Below are 23291 nucleotides of genomic sequence, written 5' to 3' on the forward strand. Positions count from 1 at the left end.
AGCAAGCTATTTGCGAAACAAGGCGCTAGTGGCTGCGTTGCAAGTCACACGCTGCTGGAAGAGCATATCGACAGTGGTGAAAGATGCATCAAGTGTGAGAAATGTTGGTGCATTTTAGTGTCACTGAGGAGTACCGCGCCGGCGTTGCCTTCTTTAACACCAGTTGGTGCGTAGTACGCTGTGTCCTTCAAGGACCCGAGAATATTTGGTGTCCTGAGACCCGAGCAAGTGTCATCTAGGGGATTTTAAGTGCGCAGCACTTGGGGAAGCCGGGCTGTGGTATGCTCTCGTATGCTGTCATGGTAGCATCACTGTTTTAGCTTAGCGTAATGCAGCCAATAACAAGCATAGCACAGTGAATTGGGAGCACGCTCGCGCCAAGGAGACGTCTTTTTGTTCTTAGAACGCCTTCAGGATGATATGACGGCGGCAAAATCGTTTATAGCACGGCCATTTGAGTATGGTACTCAAATGTCTTGAACGTTGAACAGTGGTCCACATCCGCGCTGAAGAATTGCCCAAGAACTGGGTCGTTTTAAAAAAGTCACAGCATATCCATGGAGTGAATGATGATAAGTGAGTCGAAGCGTCCATCAATCGGTCCACGCTTCCGTACGTTCGTTTTTCCTTGCTTCCGTTCATTCATGCGTACGTCCATCCATGCATCCATACGTCCGTCCATGCGTCCATCGATTCGCCTGTGCGTCCACATGTTCATGCGTTCATCCATCTGTCTGCGCGTCTGTCTGTGTGTCCATCCGTCCGGCCTTGCGTTCGTACGTGTGTCAAAAAGATAGACAAACCGACAGACGACAGACGGACACGGCCAGTGGATGATTCATGGTTTGCCTATAAAACCCTCTGAAGCTTCGCTCCACTCATTATCATTCACTCCATAGATATACTGTTAGGTGGTTACTACATACATGCATACATACATTTGACGGCCGGCCCACGCCTTTAGGATCTTGGCCCCTAAAAGATTCTAATCAATATAAATAAATGAAGGTACGACTGTATTCTATACCACCCCGTTACATCTATTACTGACCACTTGGCACTCCAGTGTGATCTCAATCCTATTAACGACTGGTGCAACACATGGCTAATGACTCATAACATCAAAATGTAAAGTAATCACATTCAGTCATAAACGTAAAATTCTAGTTATACATACCGCATTCAAGACGACTTACTAACACACTTGTCCTATTATAGGAACCTTGGTGTTAACCTTTCTTCAGATCAGTCACAGTACTTTCATAATTTTTAGGTATGCTCAAATGCTTCAGAGTCTCTGGGTTACACATTGCGCCACCTAAGAAATTCACCTGCTGATATCGTTAACTCGCTTAGCTCACTTTTCTTCACCCACAACTTCAGTTCACATCCCTCATTTGGTATCAATATCACAATAACTTGGTCAACGCACAATAATTCCTTTAAAATATGATAGCACAGTTTATATCATGAAGCTATATTTTTCACAGCAGTGCCACACGAATTGAAACCGATCTTTGCCCAGAGCGCTTATAGAAACGCCGTGATATAGCTCTAATAACATAGCTCCACAAGTATGTCTACTCTGACAGGTCATGTTCACCTTATCTCGATGTCCCATCATGAACATCCAAAAGATTACATAAAAATTTGATTTTTTTACACGCATATACGGTCGTACATTACAATCCAACTCATCAGAACTGCCACAAGCCATTACATTATGGAATAACCTACCAGACAACATAACCTCACTGTCCAACCCTGACACATTCCACCACCAACTTATTTCACATATGAACTGAAGTAATTAATGGTCTACCAATAAAAAGCACAATTTTTGTACACATGTGTATAAAAATATGTATATATGTGTATTGTACCACTATTATATATACACCACGTTTTTTGCACTGTGTATTAAGCATTATACACATAATATGTATGAAGTGTTAAATATTTTTTCTGAGTCATTTGCTAGGGGTGTTTGTTCCTTGATGTGTTTTTGATGTTATTTTAGATGTTAATTTATATGTTATTCCTTGATGTAATTTTATAGCCCTTCTTACGCAATATCCAACAGGCATGTAAGGAATTTCAAATAAATGAATAAAGAAATGAGCGCAGGCTCGCGCCAAGAAAGACTGATCTTTTTCTTGTTCTTCGGGCGCTTTCCGGATGATGTGACACAAGTGAAACCGTATATAGCTTAGCCATTTGAGTATAGTACAGTAGTGTAGGCCGTCGAACAGTGGCACACGCTCACGCCACGCTGGAGAATCGGAAAGGAACTGGGTTGTTTGAAGAGTTCTTAATTAATAATTCCAATGAGCGCAGATATGGCGCTAAGAAAGACTAATCTTCCTTTTGCTCTTCAAGCGCTTCGATGAGGCTACAAAAGCCGTGAAAAAAGACACAACGAAATGCAGAAATAAAAGAGAACGAAAGAGACCAGAAAAAGAAAACTGAAAACACTGCCGACCACCGCACTTTCTTCAGGCTTGGCACTACTGGTCAACCTGCCTATATTTTTATAAAGGTTCCTTTTACGTTTCTACGCTTCTTTCGAGGGTATTAGGCTCCCCAAATACTAAGGGTACTGAAATACTAAGGCTACTGAAGTTTTGAATAATATGGGAATTCCGTAAATGAATTCCACCGGACCAAATACATGTTCTCCATCTCGAAGCTTTACGTTGCCTAAAGTCACAGTAAAAGAACAAGCGACTTCTCTCGTGTTAATAAATAACCATTTACCAATATTGATTGCTGTACTCCTACCCCAAGAGGAGGTTTGATCCGCTAAAAAGCGCGCAGAAAGGAAATACAGGTAGCCAACCAACTATAGAAACGCCCCGCTAATCGACCGAATGTCGTGGGGGTTGAGAAAGTCTCCTGGACCGAAATAGTTTCTAATTAAAAAAATATACAGGTAGTTTTGCAGCACAGCAAATAAGGTCGAGAGTGGTCGTGTTTTGTGTATAGAAAACACTTCAGTGGAGAACCCGAAGGATGTCTGGATAAAGTCATTGCCGCGGGTGCTGTAGTGGCAGAATGGGTGGAAGAATAATGGGCAGAAGCGAACAACCTGGTGCCGACCGGAGGCCGCTGCGAAGGACTGAGTGTTGGGTGTGCACTTACCACAACATTCAGAACAGGAAATTCTGATGTGTAGTCTGCATTTGGTGGGGCGTCTGGGGCGTCAACCAAACAGAAATCGCGCCAAGAAGAGGGCGTGCTTTTTGGAAAATGACCACGACACCTGCGAATATGGCTGGCGAATAAAGGGACTCCCCTAAAAATTTGAAGTCCATCCATTCATAGTGTGCGGCTAGGAGGAAGCCATTCCAGTCAGTGATCAATGAAGAACACGTATCGGGAGTTTCTGCAATGGTTGCGCAGCAAGGAATTCAGGCGGTATGCTTGTCGATTGCAACGACGAATGAATGCTGTATTCTGGAACCTCCTTCGGCAATTTTCAGACCGTGAGAGTATAAGGCTTACGTGAATGCGCCTGACGTTAGGATTCCGTTCAATCAGTGGTTTTAGTGGTGAGCGGTACTTGTTGAAGCCGAGGCGTAATGAAGAGGACGCAAGGTCATTTGTGTCGACATGAAATATTACAGTCTGTGCCGTATGCGCGATGAAGTCGAGCAAGTTGTGAACGTCGTCAATAAGAGCACCGCACAACTAGACGAACGCAGGTGTGCCGGGAAACACGGCATTGAAATCTGGATTAAAATACTTGGTCTAGGATTCACCGAAGACGATTGTAGACGCCTGGCATCTTGGAAACATTCATAACATTGGAAGAAGTGATTCTCTCACAGAACGCTTGTGCCCGTGTCTCAGTGTTTTCAATTTGTTTTCCTGGAAATCCTGGGAGCTGACGCTCCCTCCTTTGCGGTGCTGTTTCAGGATACACCTGTGAATGTTCCAGACGTGCAACCGTCACGCCGGACTTCGTCGTCCAGGAAGCGTAGCAACGCGTCGAGCGACACCGACAGTGAGGCAACCGATTTGTATTCGGACGGCTTTGAGTCATCGGATGATGACTTCACGGTCGTAATGAATCGATCTACAAAACGAAGACTGCTGCGAACGGCATCGTCGGCAAGTGTTTCCACCGTTAAGACTGCACCACAGCGGTGGCCGCACACCATGCTGTTTATGCCCGAAGACCCTGCATCTGACTTGCGACTCCTCAACAGGCAAGTTCTTTCTGTGCTTCTCGAGGAAACCGCGCCGAATGAGATCAAAGACGTGAGGATGAATGCCCGAAAGAATGTCCTTGCTGTAGACCTTATGCACCGTAGCGCACTGCAAAGCCTTGGGCACATAACAGAAATCGGCAACGTGAAAGTTCGGCCAATGGTCACTAGAGGTTGTAATGGCACTGTGGGTGTCATTTATGATGTGGATCTTTCCATCTCAGCTAATGACCTGCCAATACTAATAAAGCTAGCGACTGAAGGCACCCGCATCGCGCACATTACCAGACTAGGCAACTCACGCTGCTTGAGGCTTGTGTTCGAGGGAGACAGCCTTCCCTCGTATGTCAAAGTTGGCCATGTTCGCCACTCAGTGCGTCCTTACATACCGAAGCCACTGCAATGCTACAAGTGCTTCAAGATGGGACACGTAAAAGGTGTCTGTGAGAACAAAGTTGTGTGTCCGCGGTGCGCTGAGTCTCACTCAAAAGACGCCTTCAGTGCCACCATGCTACGATGTTCAAACTGCCACGGCGCTCATGAGGCCTCATCCAAAGATTGCCCGCGGGTGCGAAACGAGCACCCAGTACTCAGGCGTATGGTGCAGGACAATTCAACGCACAGGGAAGCTGCCGCTGCACTACGCCGACGACGGCGTCGTGGGCGAAGACCATCACGGAAAAACACCTCTACCGATAGAGAGATGTCATCCTCTATCAAAGAGGCTGACCCACAAACACCGAGCTCACTGAAGACGGATTCTGCCAAACAGAAGAAAGGGACAGCAGTCGCACCTTCCGAACAGTGGCCCTCTCTTTCACGAAGTCAACCTACTTTGGAGCTGCATCAAATCCCGCCGCCCTCAACGACCCCCCAAACCAGTGATGCGATGAATGAAGATCAAGTGATAAACTTGCTGCAATCGCTGATGAGTACCATGCGTGTCCTACTCAGTAATATGAAGACTACGGCTGCTCAGACCACACTGCAGGTGCTGGACACCCTGAGTCCGGTGCTTGCAGCTCCAAGGTAAAACCATGGCCAGCGAGGCACCGTCGTTTCGAGCGGAAGTCAAGAATGCATCTGTCTTTCAGTGGAACGCCAGAGGACTGAAGTCACGCATGTCTGACTTTAGACAGTTTGTGTTTGTGAACCGCTTCCACATTATCGTGATTTGTGAACCCAACCTGTGTGCTTCAATGAAGCAGTCAGGATATGAGTGCTTTATGTCCTCCACTCACAGAGACGGCAGCAAAGTTATTGTATACATGTGCCATGACCTCACTTACGTTCACCACAGAGTCTCGCCTGATGAAGGGAATCAGTATGTGTGCCTTACTGTGAAGAAGGATAAGGTTGCTTTCACGATTATCTGAGCTTACTTATCTCCATCAAGCCGCCTTGACTGTGAGCGCTTACGCGGTATACTGACATCGACTCCAAGGCCATGGGTGATCACTGGCGACTTCAATGCCCACCATTTCCTATGGGGAAGCTCCAGGGACAACTCTAGAGGAAGAATATTGGTGTCCTTAGCCTCGGAGTACGAACTCTGCGTTTGTAACGATGGAAGCCCTACATATTTACGCGGATCAGCCTATAGCAGCTGCCTGGACTTTACATTGGTTTCTCGCTCACTTACCAGGAAAGTGCACTGGTTTTCGGATCTGGAAACGCGGGGCAGCGACCATATACCAACTTACCTATGTATAGAAGGTTTCACCAACTCCAAGTCCTCAAGAGGCCTCAAGTACACCGATTGGCCAAAATTCAAAATGTTAATGGAAGACTGCTGTGCCGACGGCTCATCATATAACCTAGAGGACTCGATAAAGGATTTCCTGCAGAATACCACGCATACACATTTGTCTAGTCACAAGCACACCGATTTCGACATCGAGCTTGAAAAACTTCGAGCAATACGCCGTCGTGCAGAACGAAGGTACCGACGGACAAAGTGCATGGATGATTTGAGGCTGGCTAGACGCATTCAAAAGAAAATGCAGCGGCACATGGATAAACTGGCTAGGCGACGTTGGACATTCTTTTGCGAGTCGTTGGATCCACGAAAGCCCCTATCACTGATATGGCGAACTGTCCGAGGTCTTAGCACAACCTTGGGTCAGCGACACCCATTTACATCTCTGGCACTTCACCTTCAATTCAGAGAGATTGACGTCGCAGAATCTTTCTATAGAAGAGTTGCCGGTGATTCCAATTTCACAGTATCAAGAACGGGAACATTTGACAACGCACCGCCCTCACGTGATCCCCGTATGGAATACCAGTTTTCTATGGATGAGCTAGAGGTGGCACAGGCTCTGTGCAGACGTTCTTCAGCACCCGGACCTGACGGCATTACCTATCGTGCCCTTTGTAATCTTGGAGACGAAGCTCGGAAGGCACTCTTACGCCTATACAACGACTCCTGGCAGACTGGTAACGTTCCCCAGGCATGGAAGGCAAGTCACCTCATTCCACTTCTAAAGGCTGGTAAATCTCCTTAGGATATTGCCTCATACCGTCCTACCGCACTTGCCAGTTGTGTGGGAAAAACGATGGAACGAATGATTCTAACACGAATGGAGTGGTATTTAGAGCACTACGAAATCTATCCAGTATCCATGACCGGATTCAGGCGCGGCCATTCGTCAATCGACAACGTTGTTGATCTGGTGACATATGTTCAACACCAAAAAGCCTGTAAGAGACTGTGCGCCGCCCTGTTTCTAGACGTTAAGGGGGCTTACGATAATGTCACCCATGAAGCCATCCTTAGTGCTTTGGAAACAGTAGGTCTTGGTGGCAAGTTATATATGTGGGTGTACAGCTACTTACAGCTGAGATCATTTTACGTGATGACAGCGAATGGTCCAACACCTGATTATTACAGCAGCCGAGGAGTTCCTCAGGGGGGAGTGCTAAGCCCTACCCTTTTCAACCTAACTCTCATTGGTCTAGTCGAGCAGCTACCTAGCACTGTAGAACTTTCTGTCTATGCTGATGACATCTGCATTTGGACATCAGGTGTGACAAGGCCTCAGCTTCGCGCCCGCCTTCAGAAGGCTGCTACAACGACGTCATGCTATCTTCGTAAACAAGGCCTCGAGGTGTCCTATGGAAAATGTGCAGTGGTAGCGTTCACGCGGAAACCAATGTCTGCTTACAGTATATCGATTAATGACGAATACATATCGTTCAGCAGAAGCCACAGGTATCTTGGGAGTCATAATAGATAGAAACCTGTCATGGACTCCACACGTGAACTATGTGAAGAAGCGGCTGATCGCAACATGCCAAATGTTCAAATTCCTTGCAGAAAAGAATTGGGGAGTGCCCATACCATCCATGCTACAACTGTACAGAGTGCTGTTTATTGGATTCTTACGGTACAGCTTACCTGCAATATCTAACACCGGCAAGAACAACCTGCGCGCAATTCAGAGCATTCAAGCCCAAGCACTTAAGATATGCCTTGAAGTACCCCGCAGTGCTTCAACGGCTGAAACCATTGCCATCGCTCAAGATCACTCGATAAATACGCATATTATTACCGAGACAATGCGCATGCACCTCAGGCATTATGCCAGGACCCCTTCTCACCACCTGGCGAGCCTAGCTGCTGAAAGGCCCCGCACGACATACGGCACTATTGTCTCCAAGCATCGTTCATCGTTTGCTGAGACATACGCACCTGCATCAAAGCCACTGCTTCCTCCTTGGAGCTTGAGCCGGCCGCGAGTACACCTAATGATTCCAGGAATGAGGAGAAAATTGGACTTACCGACACATGCCCTGAAACAAATGAGTCTATTCCTACTGGAAGAAAACTACAGTAACCACGTGCACATATACACAGATGGCTCTACTACGCCGTCTAGTTCACGTGGAGCAGTGGTTATACCATCACAAGGGGTAACTCGGTGTTTTAAGACTTCACATGTGACAACTTCCACGACGGCAGAACTCGAGGCTCTGCGCAATGCACTGGAACACATCAATTCAGAAGAAAGGCCAGGTAAATGGGCTGTGTTTTCTGACTCAAAACCAGCGTTACAGTGCCTGATATCAGTTCTCCGACGCGGATGCCACGACCAGTTGACCTACCAAACCGTGAAACTTCACCACCTGTTAATACAAAAAGGCCATGACATCGTCTTTCAGTGGTTACCTGGGCATAGTGGTATAGGCGGCAATGATTCTGCAGATCATGCTGCTCGCACGTCACATAAAGAAGCGAACAGCGTTCCGATACCGCTTTCAAGAGCGGATGCGGCGAGGCAGATTCGTCAACTGGCCCGCAGTCTCACACTGATTGAGTGAAACACACCAAGCATACGACGTACACGACTGCACGAGCTCGACCCTTCACTACAACTCCGGCCTCCACCCGGCCTACATCGACGTGCAGCTTCGCTTCTCTATCGCCTTTGGCTGGGAGTTGCTTTCACGAAAGCTTATACCACGTTAATTAGTATTACTGACAGTGCGGCGTGCGATGTTTGCGGCACCGACGAAAATATCGAACACCTGCTGTGTCATTGTCCTCGAATTGCCTCAGATAGACAAGTACTTGCCAACGCAATTCGGCGACTGGATGATCGGCCTCTTTCTGTGCAGGTGCTATTACAGCAACGTACACATGACTCGACAGCTCACAAGGCAGTGAAAGCCCTGCTGTGTTTCCTAAGAAAGACAGGCTTGTGTGAACGCCTCTGACACGCGGTAGAGTTCTACACGCTGCAGTGAAATTACTGTCAGTCTCTCCGTCACCCCCTTTGTTCCCTCTCATCCCTTCTCTCTCGTCTTTCTTGTCCCTTTCCTTAATCCCCCAGTGTAGGGTAGCCAACCGCATGTCTTTCTGGTTAACCTCCCTGCCTTCTTTTTTTTTGTTGCTCCCTTCCTTCCTTCATAACATTCTTTTCGCTGTGGTACGACCAGGATCCAGAGTAGGAGACATTCGAGGAAAGGTTGTCGCAGGATCCGGGAATAATATAAGAAGAAAAGGTGTTTGACTCACAAGTGAAAATACTTCTTTATTACGTTTCAGCCATGGGCCTAACCTTCGTTAGAATGAAACGCAACACTACGATGGCCACATGGGTTAAAGATCAGTACAATCGATACACATAAGGAAAAAAATTGTATAAATAATATAAAGAATATGTCATCATATAGTTCATCAGATACTTGCTCACGTATTAAAAAGAGTGAAAAGCTAATGTAGCGACAGAGGTGAAAAACAATAATGAAAGGGGCAATGTGATAAAATGATAAAAACGGAAGACGTATAAAACAGCAACTAAACTGCTATGACAAAACCCAAGCACATATACTAACTATTAAAAGAAGGTGATCAGTGCGTAATGCATATAAAGGGCGCAAGAACGTTAACGAGCCGTTCTAACTGTAAGCACATATTCGCTGGTATTTAAAATACTAGGCATATTAAAGCTAAGAGTTCATCATTCCTAGTTGAAACATTACGTTTCACAGAGAATTGAAGTCAGAATTGTTTATGACATTTGCAAAGAAGTAAAGTTTTTTCTATCGAGAACAAGTGAAATTAACACGAGCCTGTACAGGCAAGTGATGTGCCTGAAATCCATGAAATCTGCCTGACGTCACGTCAGTAACTAATTGTGATTCAGTAAGGTATAAGTGCAAATTATGTGTGGTTGGGACGCTGAGCGCTGTGGGTGGAGCTCATATTTATTCTTAGACTGTAACGGGCTGTAGTTCACAATCTAAAAGACAAACAGATGGCCCAGTATGCAATCATCTCGCACATCTTGAATGAAGTACGCTTCCTCGAGTTCCTGTGCTCTTCTATCTCTTTGTTTGTGCAAGATGACAGTGTTATCAAAAATGGTCTACATGCACGGGCCTTACCCTTACAAAAACTCTACTTGAAAAAAAGAAACAGAAGTTATTGAGCAATGACAGCTAGATGATGGGATCGAAAATACAAGACGGTTCAATGAAAATGCCGTTGATGAAATTGTTCACTAGGATTCAAAGTTGGCCCACAACGTTTAATTGAAAAGCCATCAGTGAACCCGATGTAGTTTTATCATTAGAGAAAACGAAATGGCGATGGAAAATACGTTGTGGGCCAATTCAATTTCACTAAGGCAACTTTCGACAACAATTGAAAATTGACCCACGCTTTTCAATTGAAAGCAGCAGCGCCTTTCAATTGAAAGCAGCTGCGCCTGGGGCAGCAGCGCCTTTTTAGCATTTCTGCGATTACTTATTCCCGCAATTAGGAATTATGCACATTATTTTGCAATATGAAGTTGTTTTTATTAATTTCCAGTCTTAAACTGATCCTATTTAACTGAAGTGGCTACTCTTACCTTTATTCCGCATCACACCGTTATTCAAGTGAATGCCGAAACGCGCGCTTAAGTTGAGTATGACGTACACAAATCAGCGACAGACAGGTAGGTCTCCCTCCAAAGAAATAATGCTTTTGCACGCTTTTTCGCGAACTTCCGCGTGCAGTTGGAATCAATAATTGGTGCAGAATGCTATTCAAAATCTTTATTGTTACTGCATGCAGTTGCTCGTTAAAAATTTGGAATTTTCATAGCTGGTACACTATCTCCACAGCAAAAGACTGGTTGTCTTGGTCGTGGTTCATTGTTATAAATGCATGCTGAAATATGAAAAGTGTACTTAATTATCAAAAGAGTGAGCAAACGTTGGTGGCATACGCTGTTCTGCTGATTTCTGCGCCTGACTTATGACTTCTGTACATTCGATGTTCAAGCTCATCATTAAATTACGCAACCAATAATCAAACAGCAACCAACCAATTATTAATTTTGATCGATCTCTGTCTCGCTGCCTTTCGTTTGTTTATGTTTTCCCACGCTTTCCCAAAATCATCAGTTAAACTTCTTTCGTACAACACGGGCATCAACATATAGGCCAGTGTTTCGATCATTACTGTCGCACATGCACTATAGAGCGGCCGCACCGCGAACACAAAACTTCTCAGCTTCCGCACTTCTCGCCTCTGTTTTCTTTTTCTTTTTTGAACATGTGCGGGTGCGCGTCTCAATTTTTCTCACGAAATATTGCTTACCAAACATTTCGTCCGTAGTTCTTTGATAAAAATGAGACCATAAAATTTTCATTGTAAAGTGCTCTACAGAATTTTTTACGAAATACCTACACCATGGTACTTCAATAAAAAGAAGTAAATGACATTTTTATTGCCAAATGCTCAGCAGAAATATTGTTGACGAAGTATTGCAGCAAGTCAATGAGTATTGCGGAACCATTGATGATCAATAGAGTCAATCACTTGATCACAGCCTGACAATAAAAAATCAACAGCTATATTCATAATAGTACCATGCGTTTTTGGTTTTCACGGTGGTTTAAATTGCCTTCCACAAATTTCAGTATTAGACAGTGTTCATTTGTGTCTTCTTTGTGCTCCATCTCATTCGAAAAGTTTTCAATTGTGTATAGTTTGCCGTGTGGCGTACAAAAAAAAATATGCCGCGTACCTGCGTGCTTCGCTGGCAAACGTCGTCAAAAGACGATAGTATGCTTTCTCAACAGAGAGAAGAAATTGATTGAATGATATGTGGCGTTTACTGTCCCAAAACCACCATACGAATATGAGAGATGCCGTAATGGAGAGTTCCGGAAATTTAGACCACCTGGGGTTCTTTAGCGTGCACCATAATCTAAGCACATGGGCCTACTGCATTTCTGCCTCCATCGGGAATGCAGCCGCCGTAGCTGGGATTCGATACCGCGACCTGTTGGTCAGTAGCCGAGTACCTTAGCCACAAGACCACCGTAGCGGAGGATAAACGACGCGCGAACAAAACTCTCAGCGAAATGATCAGTGAGTGGAATCTATATTTTGAAATCCCATTGGTATGGCCCGCTGTGCGTAAGCGCTGCTGGAGATATCAATGCCATCTGGCAGTAATTTCAAGAAGTCAAAGTTTTCTTGAACGCACAGCCACTCGTAGGTGGCAGCGTCATGTCCTTTTAGTGAAGTGTTGGAAACACCCGATTTTTGTTCATAGCATATTGTCAGCACAGCGTAATTAGCACTTATTATTCGAAATTACGTGTCCACGCATTTTGAAAATAAAGAAACACACTACTTAATGCTTACGTACTGATGTTTAGGTGAGATATACGTTACACTCGCCCTTTAGTTGAAAGTGTTTGCAAGTATGAGTGCAGCAAGCAAATCAAGATGGCTGGGCATTGAAAATGTGCTCAAACTTTCGCCTGGTGGTTGATTCGTGTGACACACATAAACCTACAGAAAGACAGACTCGACTTTTTGTGTCGAAGCCTTCCAAGAAAGGTTGCCGTCTTTAAAGACTGTCTTTTTTATGAAACAACACGCGCAGCTTCGTTAGTTATTTAAAAAAATATAACTAACGAACCAACTCTGCGGGATTGGCCAAGATTGAGCAGTTAAAAATTTGAAAGGTCATTCAAAATTGTTGAAAGGTTTAGAAATAAAAAATAATGTAGTAATGATCCATATTATATATATATATATATATATATATATATATATATATATATATATATATATATATATATATATATATATATATATAATATGGGGATATGCGGCCACGCAGCGCAGAAATCAAACACCTTCCTGCTTTGTTATAGATATCGGCCATCATCACCGCCTGCTGCCCGTGCGTCGTGCTGCTCTTGCCTGGAAGGTGATAGGGAAGGGCCATCGTCTCGGCTGTCTGACGTCACAGACCAAGAAGAGCTAAGTGCTGTCGCAGCGCCACCGCTCAGCATAAAAGGACTGCTCGCCCCTGACCCTCCGGGATATGCGGCCACGCAGCGCCGAAATCAAACACCTTTCTGCTTTGTTATAGGTACGCACTAGAACCCTAGTTGTTTTTGTTTTATTTTTTTACCCTTTTCTGTGGCTGCTGATTCCCCACTGTTGTATTTTGCCTTACACTCCTGGTCTCTTGTGTCATGGGGGTGGACATTGCAACCTACAGGGTTCGTATCGGAAGCTTTAGAAACTGCTGCAGAAAAAAGATAGCGGATGCTCAACGCCCTTATGCAGAGTCCCGCCTTCTGTGTGTCTTGTGCCCCAAACCCTCTCTAGCACTTTTAATCTGCCTAACGTTGCTTTTGCTCTGTGCTGGAGATATTGAAGCCAATCCAGGCCCCAGAGTAGATGATGTGCATGCTCTACTGAAAGAATGCATTGAAACTAACAAAAAAAACTTTGACGCCATTACAGCAACCTTAAACGAAATTCAACGGGATGTTGCTGACATTAGGTCCCGAGTTTGCGCAGTTGAACAAAAACTACCTATAGTACCTGAAATAGGCACGGGCGTCAAAGCAGTGAATGACACACTCGAGGAATTTAAAATGACTTTGTCGCGGACTAATGGTGACCTTGAAGGTGTTGTCGATGACTTAAATAATCGTTCACGAAGAAATAACTTGCTAAATAAAGGTTTAGTGGAAGAGGAGAAAGAGGACTATGAGGCTAGTGAAAAATTAGTCAGGGATTTCTGTTCCTCGAAACTAAAAATAAACTTGCAACCTGGTGACATTGAACGGGCGCATCGAATTGGGCAGCCTCGTCCTGCTTTTATGCGCCCACTGATAATAAAGTTCGTCGAAATGCGCATAAACTCAAAAACGCTGAACCTAAAGTCTGGCTCGATGAAGATTTCTCCCCTAAAATACAGTTCGCAAGGAAAATGCTCCGCGATTTCGCTAAACAGAACAAAGAGAAGGATGAACGCTACAGTATACGGTATAACAAACTGAAGCTCAGAGGACACATATACCACTATGACGCGGTTTCCGCAAGAGTAGTTCAGGCACACCCTCCGCAAATTCCCATCACGGATTGACAAGCTGTCCGATTCAAGCCTAGAAAAACAAAAGTTCAAAACCTATCTATTCTTCTCGCTAACTTCCGTAGCATTATAAATAAAGTTGACTTGTTGCTTTCAGTAGGTCACGCATGCTCCGCTGATATAATTCTAGGCACTGAAACATGGCTCCGTGAAGACATACGCAATTGTGAACTATCACTTCCAGATTATTTCACGGTCTTCCGTAAAGATAGAACTTTGTCTCGGGGCGGTGGCGTCTTAATAGCTGTAAGAAACTCTTATCAACCATCCCTTGTTACTATTGATACCACTCTCGAGCTACTCTGCGTAAAAACCCAATTTGATGGCTGCACTTGTGTTATCGGGGTCTGCTATCGGCCGCCTGACAGCAAACCAGATTTTGTTGATCACCTAACTCATGTACTAGAATTAATTTTTAACAAATTTCCTCAGTGTGTCTTGCTGCTTGGCGGTGATTTCAATTACCCCTCCATTAACTGGGTCACACCATCATCGCTATCAATGTCTGTCGGACTTGAAATATCTCGCTTCCTTCGTACCTTAAAACTATTTCACCTAACTCAAATGGTAACTGCACCGACGCGCGGCCATCACATCCTCGACTTAATTTTTACAAACAATCCGACAAACGTTGTAGTCCAAGTCCTTGATGAAATTAGTGACCACAGAGTAGTACACTGTTCCCACCCTCTGCCTCTCCTTAACAAGAAAATAAAGCCTAAACGCATACTAAATTACAAAAAAGCAGATATTGAAAAAATTAATTGCATGTTAACCGAGTTTTTGTGTTCTTTTCTGAACGAATTTAGCAATCATACAACAAATGAAAACTGGATAATATATCGGGACTTTCTTAAAAAAATTGAAAATACGTGCATTCCTGTGGTTTCCTTCACATCACAAACAAGTGCTCCCTGGTTTTCAAAGAAGGTTAAAAGTTGCCTAAACAAAAAGAAAAGAGCTTACAAAAAGGCTTCGCAAATTAACAGTCACCGCACTTGGAATAGGTGTAAAGAACTAGCTCGGGAGTCAGAAAAAGCTATTAAAGAAGCTAAGGATTATTATTTCAATGATACGCTGCCGAATCTGTTAAAATCTGACCCGAAAAAATTTTGGCGAGTTCTTAACCATAAGGATACAGACACTATAATAACATTAAAAGACGCAAATGGGTCGATTGTACCCACCTCTGAATGTGCCGAGGTTCTAAACAATGTCTTTAGCGAAGTTTTTGCAGAAGAACCACCTCTTGACGAGTCCTGTTCCGTCACTTCTACTCCAATTACTTGCCCAAGCGAGCCCATTATCGTAACGGAAGTAGGTGTATCACGTGCAATTGCTAGACTTCCGCTTCGGTCCAGCCCTGGACCTGACGGCATCAGCTCAAAACTACTAAAATTAACTAGTCACGTATCATCGTTTTTATTGTCCTTAATTTTTCAGCAATCGCTTGATTCTGGGTGCGTCCCTGACGATTGGAAATCTGGTCACGTTATACCCATTTATAAACCTGGTGATCCCTCAAGTCCAAAAAACTAACGCCCGATTTCACTCACATCAGTTTGTTGTAAACTCCTCGAACATATAATATACTCCCACATAATGAGACATCTTAATACTAATAAAGTGTTATTCGAAAATCAACATGGGTTCAGGTACAAGCGGTCTTGTCAGACACAGTTATTTGAATTATCTACGGATTTACATGACTCTTTGCACAAATTGGTTTACACAGATGCTGTATTTATCGACTTTTCTAAAGCCTTCGACCGTGTTTCCCACATACGGCTCCTCCAAAAAATAAACTGCCTAAAGTTAGACATAAAAACTACCCGCTGGATTCAGGAATTTCTATCTGGTCGCTCTCAAAAAGTAAATATAAATAATAATCTCTCCAGTTCCTGTGTCGTTAGGTCAGGAGTACCTCAGGGATCAGTTTTAGGGCCTTTATTATTCCTGATATATATTAATGACATAGCGAACAATATAACTTCAACAATTCGACTGTTTGCCGATGACTGTATAATTTATAGACAGATCACATGCACTGATGACGTAGCTATTTTGCAAAGCGATCTAAATACCCTGGCTAAATGGTGCCACACGTGGGAAATGGAAATTAATACAGATAAAACAAAGGTCATGTCATTTTCTTCGAACCCAAATACTCCATTAAATCGATACATGTTATGCAGTGTGGATATTAAACGAACCTTTTCTTTCAAGTATCTTGGCGTAATATTTACTCCTGATTTAAACTGGGCCATGCATATTGAACACGTAACAAACAAGGCACTAAAGAAACTTGGCTTCCTTAAGCGCCGTTTACATCTCGCAAACCACGAAACTAGACTTCGCGCTTACACTTCCCTCATCCGTGCAACCCTCGATTATGCTTCAATTATTTGGAACCCTCACACAGCTATACTGTCCGACTGTATTGAATCCATTCAAAACAAGGCTGCCCGCTTCATTTTGCACTCGTACTCGCCATACCAAAGTGTCTCAGCCTTAAAACAGATTCTTAATCTTCCAGAACTTAACACTCGTCGTAAATTCTTCCGCTTGACCTTTTTTCACTCTCTGTATCATGGTATTACACCTTTTTCATGTGCTCATATTTTCCCTGCCCATTATGTGTCCAATCGCACTGACCATGCTCGTAAAGTGTCGTCCATATTTGCAAGGACCAAAAAATACCAAAATTCCCCTTTTGTGTTATCTGTAACCGAGTGGAACGAGCTTCCCAGCGAGATTGCGATGATAAATGATCCGTCTGCATTCCAATCAGTGCTGCGTACATTTCTTGATATGTAATATGTCTGCTGCTACTATATTTTACCCTGTTGTTATAACTCGTGTATTAGTGAAACGATGAAGAACTAGTGCCATGCAGATTCCTGGAATTGAAATGTACTGGAGATGTGAAATGAGCCATGCGTTACATCCTTGTCGTAAAATGTACCTTTTACCTAGTTATGTCTGATCGCTGTGTGTGTTCCTTTTATATGAATTGATGTATACCTTGTTTTTAACAGTATCCCCCCCTATGTAATGCCTCTCGAGGCCTTTAGGGTATTTAAATAAAAAAAATATTACAATGAATTAAGGCTACAAGTAATATGTTTTTAGCTCGTATGTCAGACTGCCATAAAAAACCTAATCAAAACAATTTAAAAGAGATTCTATTCTTCAAGTTCATCCTCTTCTGATTCGCTCCTTCAACACGTGCAGTGATTAGTGCAACCTGGGATGCAGATCATCATCATCTTGAACTAACCCGTACTCTCTTCATTGTCCTCCTTTTCTTCATCTTATGCCTCACTGACTGCACATGTACGTATTCTCATGCCCGTCGACGTCTTCTTAGTTTTAGGAGACAAATCTAACACTACCTAACATGATAAGAATTACGTATGTACCCTTATGATGCTTATGAACGTTCTTCCTGTTCTGCCAGATTGTTACGGAGTCTCTCATTGACACTTGCCCGTTCTTTCGGAAAGGGCTAGCTAACGGCAGCCCTGCGTACATGTTCGGGAAACAGGATAAAAAAATGGCCCCGTATCTGCAAGGTACACCACAAATGTCATCGAAAGATAATAATCTTGCGTCTGGAGAGAGTGAAAAAAACGTTTATCTGATGTTCTGCGCAAAAAAAAAAAATCTGTGAATGGTATTCTGGAGGCGCTACGTTAGAGTGCCCCGAGCGTGAAGCGAAGGCTAACGAGCGCATCAAGTCACGTCACACGTGAGACATGAGCGCTGTCTGGCAGTTATCCTCGAAAACGAGGCGCGCGCATGCGTGCCCGTCTCTGAGGTGATAAGGTGTAGAACGCAAGGGAACGGGTAAGTACCACCATCATGTCGTTTCAGCAAAGCATTCGAAACACTTGCCGTTTCCTGCAAGCGTTGCACGGCCAGCGCAGCGTTATAAAGGCTACGATCCTTAAAATTACTTATGTATGCCTTTTCAAGTAAAAAATATACATAATATTGACCTGTTATAGTGCCTCAGATATCCGCAATATTTGCTTTTCAATTGACAATCGCACAATTATAAACACTGAACCTTGAGCGTTATTAGGCGCTGCGGATATGGTCGACCATTTGGAGTATCGTTTAGTCACTTTGATGCCGTTTATGGTACCATCAAGAGTGGACAAACAGTCAAATGGACAGACAGACAGACAGACAGACAGACAGACAGACAGAGAGACAGACAGACAGACAGACAGACAGACAGACAGACAGACAGACAGACAGACAGACAGACAGACAGACAGACAGACAGACAGACAGACAGACAGACTGATGGGCATGCGGGCGGGCGGGTGGGCGGACAGACAGACATATAGACAGACAGACAGACAGACAGACAGACAGACAGACAGACAGACAGACAGACAGACAGACAGACAGACAGACAGACAGATAAGCGGGTGGGCGGGCGGGCGGACAGACAGACAGACACACAGACAGACAGACAGACAGACGAAAACTTTTGCGTTGAAGGTTTCCAAACAGGCTATCATCTTTAATGTACCGGACAAAGACTGCCCCTTGCAAGACTGGACGGACGACTAAGGAGAAATGGAGAGAGACTGCTCGGTGTAGGGTGAATCATTAGCCGAAAGGCAGTATACAAATTATTTACCGTTAGCCTGAGAGCAGGGGTCAAGGGAATAGCGCTACCATGCAGCAAACGTTCATTGCAAAAAGCGTCCTATAGTGTAGTGGGATAGCGTTTACGTGGTTTACCAGCCGCAGCTGGTATGGTGGCGTCATTTAATGGAGGGTTAATAGGTTAAAGAACACTGAAAAAGAAAAAAAAAGTTAGCGAGAATGTTTGCCTGTGTGACCACGTGAATTGTAATTTCATTTCAGTATAATCAAAAGTAAATAATTACAAACCAAACACAAAAACCGAAAGCATCTATGTTGCTGATTTGTTTGCGTCAGCCTCATATTTGGGCCTAGAGACTTTTGAAAAGGGAATCTATCTCAAGAACTACGCTGACCTATCTATAATACCCGGCCATCTAAGCTAACTGAACGCAAGCAAAGACATTTTAAATTGTCACTTGCTGCGAAAGAAGTGTATCTCTCAATAACTACGTCAAATTCACTGTGAAGTTGACATCCCTTAGCTCTGCTATGTTTTACGTGCGCTATGTAGACAAGGCTAATACGGCAACGTTAAAAGTGAAAAATAGCGTGCGTACAGCGAGCAGTACAAATCACGTACATTACTGAGCATGCGCATTTTATTCGCGCAATCCCGGTAAGCTCGCTATCCCGCTAAGCCCGGTAAACTATAACTGTCGTGTGGAAGATACCTCTTGAAAGAGAACAAACATAGATGCTCGGCTCTCCAAAGTTGCTGCATATAGTGTAAATAAACGTTTCGCGTATAATATTGAATACCATCGTAACCGAGTTACTGTAGTCGAACCCACTATTTATAACATTATTGAAATAAGTGCCATCCACTGAAGTTGCTCTACGCAGCAACAGCCGAGGCTACAAGACTCGCAAGCAATAGCGCTACATACCAGCGTAGCGCTTATGGTGCTTGCTCCTATTGGCATTGTTACTCAACTGTAAACAATTATTTATATCAGACACATGCGACTGTTCCAGAATGTGTGTGCGTACAACATTTGTACACCTATTGACCGTTATTTCGTAATGTTTCGCTAAATGAAAAGTTACACCACATCCACCTTTCATTCGCATGCTTCGTATAACACCAATTCCCACGGTGTGTGGCACATTCCGATTTTAGACGCAGATTATCACACTTTGGCGTAAGTTTTTTTTAATGAATGTGCCGTTTTCGCACTAGGGAGGGTGGAGCTATAAGCATACCACTGTCTAGCATTTTGGCGTCGCGGTAATGTCAACGTGACTACACGTTATGGTACGCCCAAAGCTTCTCAATTTGAAACAAAAAAAAAAACGCGTATTGTTTCCCTCGGAACCTAGGAAACAAAAAGAAAAAAAGCACACATCTATCTCCAAGCTTGTCCTGGCGTCAACATTGAACGGAATCTGCCGGAAATGTTAGCTGAACGTAGTGATTTTGTCTGCGGCTAAACTTCGATAGGGAGTATTGAAGTTAGTCTCCATGTGTGCAGTGGCAGATTGACAAAACTGAGGGCAATCCATCTGGTAGTATAGGTCATTGTTATAACAAATAAATTTGTGCGAGTCATTTACAGTGACTGCTTTTTCCTATTGCGAAGCTGAAATAATCCATCTCTACCAGAGACACACACCTGTGGAACCGAAACTAACCACAATGCCGTCAGTCTACATAGAAGCGACACGGAAGAAATGCAAAACTGATGCATGTATTAAAGCTAAACAATAGAATGTTTTTATTTCTTGAAACCTGCCATGAAAAGACGACTTCTTTATATATCTCTCTTTTTTTTTCCTTAGATGTTACGTTAAAGTGCGGACAATGTCTCGAAAGAAGTTTGAGACATTTTTTTTATACTTCATGTGAAAATACTTGCGAGTCTGAATTTTTAATTTAGTATAAAAGGGCCCAGCGTTACTAGTTAGGGCAGACAGATTCGTGCAGCGAAGTAGGCGCACCATGAAGCCCACAAGCCTGACTGCAGTGGTCCTCAGCCTGCTCAGTAAGTTTGGAGAAAAAATCAGTTATATCTAAGTATCTTCATGCAACTTTCAATTTTCTATATTTCTCGCGACCTCCTTCATGGTAGTACTTTCTGTGTACCTACTGCTGGCATTCTAATTCCGCACAACTTAGTGCTCATTAGTGCTATAAAATATGAAGCATTACTGAAAGTCCTCAACACCACAAAAGTAGTGAGAACTTGTCGCTAAACATTACTGCACAAGGTTAGCATCCATGAAATTGCTTCAGTTGCAGGTAAAAAAGCACCTTTCGGTCCGTGCTGCTTCAAATGATGGGCACCGCCTTGTCTGCAGCGAACTTTGTGCAATCGACTATCCAGCACTTACCCCGAAAAATTCTTCTCTTCAGAGATGCTACAGCAATCTGCAGCAATCTCTAGGACTTGGTGGCTTCAAGGCCTTTTTTGTTTCGCGTCGCATTAGGATGCTCTCACATAAAGTCAAATTGTTGGGTCATGGCAACAAAAAACCGGATGACGAGGCAGTGTATACGAACCATCCAGCGCGCAAGCGAGCCGCCGCCATCGGCCACTGACCGCGCGATTACAGTGTACTAGTACACTCTAACGTGATCATGCTCTGAAATGTTGATGAGCTGCAGACACGCTGGCGCCTTCTAATTTACAAACCTGCAAATGCTCCCTTTTACGTGCAGTAAACTGCATAAAATGTCATTGTATCTTTTCTGAGTGGAGTTTATATAAGCACGTCACACAATCTACGTTTGTGTATATTACACGAGCGCAGTTTTTGGTGATTTGAGAGCGGGAATGCGACAGTGTCAAACTGCCATTTTTAGCGCTGTCCTAATGTATTGAAATGGCAACAATGACAATGATTCAAGATGTCCATGCTTTGGTGGATATAGCTTTCCCGGCCCAGCTTTTCCTCTAGAGCCTGTATGTTAACGCTAAGCTTAGTCACCAAATGTTCTTTTTCTAGCATCTTCATTGCGCTATATCACAGCGCCGCTTTGCAATAAAAAGTACCGATTAACTTGTGATTAAGAACGTGACACTGATGGTATCGGGTCGAAAACCTACAACTCAAGTGTTTAAGATGTTGCTGTCTAGAATGAATATTTTATATCTGAAAACAATTTTTTTCAGGCCAGCAAGTCTTCGCAGGCTGGTATGGAAAAAACTACCAGGGCTTCGGGACTGAATTTGGCGGCGGATACGGCAGCGGATTAGGCAATGCATTTGGAAGCGGATTTTGGCTAAGTGATGTCGGGAGTGGCATCGGTGGCGGATATGGTAGTGGAATTGGTGGAAACGGTGGCTTCTGGAGCAACAGTTATGGTAGCCCCTACACAACTCCCAGGGTCGTTCTTTACCCCATTGTTTTGCCAAGCGGAATCGGCAGCTTGTGGGGACCCATCAGTGGCTGGTACGGAAACAGCCCTGTCGGGTACTGGGGGTCTTCGCGTTCTCCATACAGCGTATGGTTTTCCGGACCATCTGTTGTTAGTCAACCTGGCGCTGGACTGTGGGGTCCGCGTATGCTAGGTTCACCTGCCATGTGGTACACGTCAGGCAATCTCGGTGGTCAAAGCCCTTCGGGTGGGCTCTACAGAATGCCGTTGCTTGGAGGAACCGGACACCTCAGTGGAGTCGGACCAAGCGTGTACGATGGCATCTACGATGACAGCCCTTCTATAGGTAGCATTATTCCATCCAGCCGGAGTAGACAAAATGGCGGTTTTAGATTTCTGGGAAGCCCCAACAGCTTCAGCATCTTTAGCAGCCTCATAGGTAGCAGGGCTCCACAAAGCGGTATTGGCGGCAGTTTCAGCCTCATTGGTGACAACACCGACAATAATATCGATCTGAGCAGCGGGGATGGTAGTTACGGCAGTGTAAGCAGTCTACCCAGTTTCCTTCAAATGGGAGGACTAAGTGGATATGGCGGCATTATTTACAGTGGAAGTCCCTATATGAGATTCCTGTGCCACATCACTGGTCTCTCGCCAAGTGGTGTGCAGCGCCTTTACAGGAAGTACAGAAGAAGCGGCGTCAGATCCAGCTTTTTGACTTACCTGAGGCGAAGGGGCTACCTAGGTGGCAACTATGGTGGATTTCCTTTTGATTTTACAGAAGGTAGTGGAAGCCAGCCTGGAAGTGGTGGAAGTTTCTTCAACTGGAGATCACAGCCAAGTTATTACTACAGTTGGGGGACTCCCGTGGGACTTAGTGGATCGGGTAGTTATGGATCGTCTAGCTACCCATCACGAGCAAACTTTGACAGCAGCAGCTCTTGGAGTTCAGGAAGTTCTGGCATGTATGGGCCTCAGATTGGGCAAACACAAGTGAAAGTTCAATTGTAATAAGGATGAATGTTACAAGTCAGAACTGCATCATCAAAAGAATGCATCAAGGAAGTTTGATCAAGCAAGTTTGATCAAGCAAGTTTTTTGTGTATAAGATTTTGTAGTATTGCGTTTGAAAATAAAGTCTATGAATATTTTCAAGCAATCGTTGCATTTCAACTCCTGTGTTGTTTTTTT

The 23291-nt window shown here is 44.1% G+C and overlaps 2 protein-coding genes across 4 annotated transcripts in view; one reads left to right on the plus strand and one right to left on the minus strand.

The window, feature by feature from the left end:
- Positions 1-23291, minus strand: part of LOC119165489 (uncharacterized) — a 385136-nt gene that overhangs the window by 271852 nt on the left and 89993 nt on the right. The gene's annotated exons all lie outside the window — the stretch shown is intronic.
- On the plus strand, positions 20654-23273 carry LOC119164570 (uncharacterized). Its single transcript, XM_037416791.2, has 2 exons — positions 20654-20763; positions 21895-23273. Exons 1-2 carry the CDS (start codon positions 20721-20723, stop codon positions 23109-23111), a joined length of 1260 nt encoding a protein of 419 aa, XP_037272688.1. The 5' UTR covers positions 20654-20720; the 3' UTR covers positions 23112-23273.

The sequence above is a fragment of the Rhipicephalus microplus genome, chromosome 8, assembly GCF_043290135.1.
Source record: "Rhipicephalus microplus isolate Deutch F79 chromosome 8, USDA_Rmic, whole genome shotgun sequence".
NCBI classification, from domain to species: Eukaryota; Metazoa; Arthropoda; class Arachnida; order Ixodida; family Ixodidae; genus Rhipicephalus; species Rhipicephalus microplus.